General features: G+C 35.7%; 1 protein-coding gene across 1 annotated transcript in view; it reads left to right on the top strand.

The window, feature by feature from the left end:
* LOC113229171 (F-box/WD repeat-containing protein 11) overlaps positions 1-5257 on the top strand; it is a 32414-nt gene extending 27157 nt beyond the window's left edge. The window contains exons 9-11 of the mRNA XM_026462688.1: positions 1137-1254; positions 2981-3196; positions 3779-5257. Of these exons, the coding sequence (XP_026318473.1) occupies positions 1137-1254; positions 2981-3190 (328 nt within the window). The 3' untranslated portion in view covers positions 3191-3196; positions 3779-5257. The remainder of the gene's footprint in view (positions 1-1136; positions 1255-2980; positions 3197-3778) is intronic.
* The last annotated feature ends 1662 nt before the right edge of the window (positions 5258-6919 follow it).

The following is a 6919-nucleotide window of genomic DNA, read 5'->3' as shown; positions in this document are numbered from 1 at the left end:
ACAAATATACGCGATTTAAATCCGGAAAAATAGTTTCATTTCCTATCTATAAATACATTTTAAGAATCATTCACGTGAAGTGAGAGTAATTCGTTTTTCAATTTTTTTTTTAATTCAATCGCAGCAAGTAAATCTTTGCACACGTTCATAAATTCAATGTTGCCGTAAACGCGTGTCATCTGCGCCACAGACGCGCTGTATGATTTTTCTTTAATTCCGTTAGTTTACGAAATGAAACAAGCACGCACACTGCGTGTTTATCTTAAGGCCCAACTCACACTGGTGCAAAGTAGAAGCGTCGCGACGCATCATGTTTTTCGCCTATAGCATATTCATCTGTATTTTCCCATTAGTAAGGAAATATGTGTTATGCAAATACGGAATCGCGCGAATTCGCCTTCCCCTTTTTGTAGTTGAAAAGGACGCGACGCGACACTTCGACTCTGCGCCAGTGTGAGTTGAGTCTAAAATTTTAGATATCCTAAGATTTAGAGAAATCATTTAGTAACTGTACTAAGTTACTACTATTCGTTTTGAGTGTTTATTTTGCATGTATTGTACTGGGCACGAAGTGTGAAAAGGATAAAAAATCACAGCAAAAGTTGTCTTCCACATGAAATTCTAAGTGTAAACTCCAGTGGAGCATATAAGCTTCTTGCTTGCAACGCGATGTTTGCGCGCGTTTCAATCAATACAAACGCATGAACGTCGTCGGTGCTTATAAAATACGCCGTGTGCATAGACTCTAAGAGAGATTTGCTTCAAAAATCAAATACACTAAAAATCTATCGACTTTACCTCATCTCTATGACAAATCGACTGTAAACTGGCAACCAGTACTATCTTAATTTTGACAACTTTACCATGATGGTGATGCAAAAATGGATGAAGCAAAAAATTATTTGCTTGTTGGTTTCATCCTGTAAAGTTGTCAAAATTGAGATAGTACCGATTGCCAGTTCACAGTCGAATTGTCAAATGAAAGAATAAGTCAAAATATGACATATGGGTTTTTCTTTCGACGCTCCTATTGTAATAGCATTTGCGCTGGCACTAAGAAGTCGATATGAGTTTATTACAGGACCTGTAGAAATGCAGATTTGTGACGTATTGTATAATGGAATGTTGTGTTACAGTTTCGACAACAAACGGATAGTGAGCGGCGCGTACGACGGTAAAATCAAAGTATGGGACTTGCCTGCTGCTTTGGACGTCAGGACGCCACATCAAGACCTTTGCCTTAGGACGCTAGTGGTATGTTCAACTTAGGTATTTAATGGACAACAGGTGCTGTGTTGGGACTTACCGCACTTGTCGATGATGGATTTAGAATGCACCATAATTTAACATCTCAAAGTGTGCTTTTCAAAAATAGTGCTCAATTATATATAATGTAGTTCCTTTTTTGAGTTATTACCGAGATTAGTTCAGATAATTGTAACTTTTCTATAAAAAGCCGACCTAAGTTCGTGGAATGACACCTATTTGCCTAGTTTTATTAAAATCGGTTATTCGGAATGGCCTATTACACTGGTTCCTACCAGTTGTCCCCACCAGTTGTCCACTTGTCCCCACCAGGGGGGCCTGGTGGGGACAAGTGGATTTTTTTCCGCTCTTCCCTACCACACCGTCACTGGTTGGGGTAAGTCGAATATCATTTCCACTTATCCCTACCCAGAGGTGGAATATTTCTTCAAATTTAAACGGGTCCAATACTGAGGTCACCTCGTTCCAACAAAAAAAGAATCATCAAAATCAGTTCGCAAATTCCGTTACGAAACAAACACGCAAATATCGCGTAACATACATAAAAAAAATATTACGGTCGAATTGAGAACCTCCTTCTTTTTTAAAGTTGGTTAAAAACAATAATTTTTATTGGAAATGAGACACCGAGCTTTTCACAGGTTAAAAAAGTCTACGATGACTCAATTTTGCTTAGCAGACACGTCTTAATTTTTTTAAACAATCTTCGTGATGAGTTAGATGCTTTTGAGACAGGCCACTATTATAGAAAGCCATTGACATGAAGTAGCAGTAGAGGTACTTGTGAAATGTTTTAGTATGAAAAAAACTTTTTATTAAATTTGACGAACTTCTGCTCTCCTGATTTTTTCTTCCAATACTATAAAATGATCGTTACATGAAAATAACTCTATCAGCATTAAGACAAAATTAATCAATTTTATTATTTTTTTATGAATAACATTACATTAATTTTGACCAATTTTTTTCTTCCCATACAATGAAATCCTTACATGAAATTGAGTCGACCAGCACTAAAAAAAAATAATTAATCAATTTTATTCATTTCTATGGACAATTCACGCTTGACCAAAAAATTGACATGCCAAAACTGTTTTCACAAAAAAAGACTTGATGGTTCCTAAGACAGTTTTCCTGTATCTCCTATATACTCTCTGTGATGTGTTCGGGAACCGCATGTTACGACTGGCGAAATGGCGGCAAATAAGAACTTTTCTCACGCATATCACACAACCGTTATTTTTAATTCATAGACAAACTAGAATCGGCCCTAACTATCATATCGTTCGATATCAAGTAACGTGTGAGATTGTCAAAATTGTTTGCTATTCACATTTCATTTCGAATGAAACTTCATCTCGACTGATATTAGAATAGAGGTCGAATCAAATTATTTTGTTTTTCAGAGATGGTCGTAATTTGAATGTAATAACATTTTCACACATAAGAAATTTGTTCTAACAAAACAGTTTACCTTTATGCTGATCGTAATTTGCGGTTTTTGAACACATTATAGAGAGTTTATGATATGTGTATAGATAAAAATTGTGGCAATAAAAAAAATTGTATTTGTAAAAGTGGACATTACATTTCGATCTTTGTTTTAATTATTATAACAAACTAGTGGAGTAATATAACAAAAAATAAATTAATATCATGATAGTAAAACATTGTGATATTCAATAGAACTTTATATAACTTGCCGCCCTTCTAGGAACACACCGGCCGAGTGTTCCGATTACAATTCGACGAGTTCCAAATCGTCTCATCGTCACACGACGACACAATCTTGGTGTGGGACTTCCTGAACTACGGCGGCGCGGGCGCTACGGCGGGGGGTGCGGGCGGCGCGGGCGCAGGGCTCGTCACCCACCCGCGGCCGAGCTCGTCGCCGAACGACCATGATAACGACCTGTATGACTAGGAGTGGGTATGTTCCCTTTTGTACTACGAGAGTAGGACTGTAGTTATTTGCTAGAGGCACGCAAGATTTCTTCCCTTTGTTACTAGTAATAGTAGGACTACGAAGAATATTTTTTTCATAATTCATCGTCTTAGAGTGAGTATCTCGTATTTGATTTCTATGTAATTTTTCATGCTGTAAAATGTAGTAAACACAATAATGTTTGTAGTTAGCATTTTAATCAGTTAGTCTACCCTTTTCAGATGATTTTTTATTATTACTTTAATTATATATTTAAGCAAGAGATTAAACTCCAAGGCGATGCAATTACGTAGTATCTTGAGGTAATGGTGCTAAGAATAGTATGACAGTGAGTTTACTAAATTAAATATTTAGTAATATTTCATTACCTTCCTTTCTCATTTGCATTTCAGTTGCACGGAGAATAATAATAATAATAAACATTACAATAAAAGTATATTTTTCCTGGGCACCATTTAATAAAATAATTATCCATCGTACATAATTTACCGAATTAAGATTCGTGACCATTATTCAAATTGTTGGCATTATGAAAAAGATAACTAACAATGTTTTTTTCTTTTGCAGGTTGACCGTTAAGGACACTGTGTCAGTGAGTGGTCACAATACATCTTAACAGACTGTATTAACTTAATTAAAGTTAATTATTAAAATAAATATTAATAATAAACTTACGAGACGCGTTACCAAGACAATTTTAAGTCGAACTTTGACTTCAAGAGGCTTTTATGGACACGAGTGGTCATCCAATACTGGTTTGAGTGGCTTTTGATAAACCAAAACCTATTTCCTATGGTTCTTGGCATCGGATTATGGGTAAAGTGACAAAAGCAAGACACTAAGGCGTGCAGTACTAAGTATATATATATATTTACCGTTGTATGATAAATCCCCGCGCTGAAGCATTGAAAGGATTGTACCTGGCTCCCTTTACATTCAATTGAACGACAGAAATCCTAATGGTTTTGTCTTAACAGGGTGTTGCAGAATATTGTAATGTTTTGAGTTTTCTTTAAGCTGTGACAGTTAATTTGAAATTACAATAAGCTAATGGAAAGTGATATAGCCAGCGCAATGACAGCAGACAGAGGTCCCACGATGGATGATGCATTGACGACCTTAAAGACTGTCATTTAAGGTGACAGAAGCCGCTTATCTATCAGATAGGCCATCTGCCTATTTGACCACCTACATATGCAGCAGAAGCAGCCGCTTCCGCTAAACTATTGGTGCTACTCGAAGATACCTTTATAAGATAATAATTAACTGGCAATTCGAGAGACACTGCCGATCGGTGATCTCGGCATAATCACTCCCATTTGTCAGCATTAAAAAGAACTCAATAACACTCAGTCTATTGTCATTTAATTAGCACGTCCGTATTTCGATAGTGAAAGGCGATATGTTCTAACTTGACTATGCCCCAATAATTTACAATACATAAAAGTCGGGATCGGAGACGTGCGAGCTCCAGTATATTTGCCCTTCGCTAATCGATCCAATGCAATCGGACAATGGTATATTCTGTATTTTCAGAATCTGAAACAATTTGAAAGATCTTCAAAGTATTCTACAGTAGTATTATTATAGTCGATTCAATCCGTATCTTGGCCAGCGCGGCGAGAGCGGCTATCACTTCGCTGGCCTCTATTATTTGTATCATTTTGGCGTACCCACATGTATCATAATCACCAACACGGAAAATGCAGAGATGCGCTCATCATTAAAATTTTTGAACCAGAGGCGACGTCATGATCGGCTTGAACACATCGTGGCATATATTTTTCAGATGTTAAAAAAGACACCAAAAAACATTGCCTAAAACAATCTTTCTATTCGTTTTCACGTTTTTAAAATTTTATCTTAGCGATGCCTTAAAAATAGTTATTACTAGCAACAATCAACTTAAATAATGTTTATAAACAAACTATAACGTGAAAATAAACTCTGGTAATTAAATATACTATAAATACGATCACAAACATATATCTAGACAGATGCCGCAAGTACAGCAATTTGTATGAAAACTAAGCGTGCCACATTTTATGTATCCACCATGACGTCACAAGAACTATTTAGTGATGGGAAACCTCCTACCGCGCTAAATCGATTGACTGAACGGAATACACGTATTCCATTCAATTAATCGATTCCAGTAATCGTTTATTACAGGTAGTCGTGAAATATTAATATAGTAGAAAAATACCAAAACAAGATGGTATAACTGTCCTTTATTACAAGTTGTTTTTAAAAATTTTGATTACTTAAAAAAATTAAACTTCAAATATTAAAAGTATTGTCCTTGAAATAAAATAAGCTTATTATATAACCGTATTTTTGTAATAGATGTTATCGATTGACTTTTTTATTTTTTTATTTATTTATCTTGTCAATTACATGTTCTCCGAAACTTCATAAAAGTTTATCGGGAGAGTTTGGTTGCTACGCTTACATTACAATCACATAACATTTCATTCTGTTACTCAATTACAGCTCTCTAAATTACTACAATGTATCTAACAAATATTTCTTTAATTCATTTTTTATGCAACTTTTATTACCTTGCAAACATTTTAAGTGTGAAGGAAGATCATTAAATAATGTTGGAATTAAATAGCCCTTCGTCCTTTTTCCATACACATTGTTTGTTTTAAAAATCTCGTACCTGCCCTGAAAACGCACCTCAATGTATGGACTTGCAACTGCTTTAACTAAATTTACTAGATGGTTTTCCGTCCGTGATTGATGAAATTGGTGAACGGTAAGACAACCGAAAATGTTACTGCTGACAAAATATCGTGAAATCTTACTAATCAGAAAAGGTTTACTTAATGTCGGCCTCGGGTAAAAAGTTTTTGTGATTTGGTCATGATTTCTCGGATTTCTAATTCTGCTACTTACTTACGGCATATTTGGCTAGCATCTTTGGTGGGATAAACTAGACCACGTTCGTCAGCGCACTGTTACATTCTTCGCATTTTCTATTTTTTTGTATTACTCGTACTACATATCTGGCGATGTAGGTAATTATTTGCTCACTACATTCGGACATTCGAGGCAACGTGCTGCAAAAATTATCGAAATTGCAGATACTACTGATAACAGATACTTACTACAAAACTGAAAAAAAAAACGAAAATAACAAAATATTTTTATAATATTGCTAAGGTCATAATAATTTTCGTCCCTTTGTTTTCAAAATCGATCAGAATCGAGAACGGTGTTGCCTAACGTATACATCACTGTTAAATTTGGCCAAAAGAATGTACAAGCGGCCGTACCACGAAACTGAATGCATTATACAAAAGTGCGTTCGTTCGATATTCGTGGCGTATTCACAAAGGATCACAAATATATCGCACCTAGTAAAAGCCGCAATATATTACAAATCATGCTTTCTCGAAATTCATACAAAACCAAAATAATTGTTTTTAAAATAAATTAGGCATCTTCTGATTACAAAATCACTCGCCCGTGGAAGGAAACGTCTCTGTTTACACGTTTACCCACAGTTATGGTGCTTTTGCAGTTTATAATAGCAGAATTATGCATTTTTCGCGTTTTCGACTGGTGTTTATCTACGATAACGGTCGAGCGCGTTCTGAAGTGTAGCAGCGGCAAGTAAGTGAATTTCACTTTGGGCACGCGAAGTACGTACACTTGCGGCGTCTATGTAGATATATGTCTGTGCATACGATGTACGTAGAC

The sequence above is a fragment of the Hyposmocoma kahamanoa genome, unplaced genomic scaffold (genome assembly GCF_003589595.1).
Source record: "Hyposmocoma kahamanoa isolate Upper Pololo Valley unplaced genomic scaffold, ASM358959v1 289, whole genome shotgun sequence".
In the NCBI taxonomy this organism is placed as follows: domain Eukaryota; kingdom Metazoa; phylum Arthropoda; class Insecta; order Lepidoptera; family Cosmopterigidae; genus Hyposmocoma; species Hyposmocoma kahamanoa.
The sequence above is the reverse complement of the archived record's forward strand: the minus strand, read 5'-3'. Positions and strand labels throughout refer to the sequence as shown.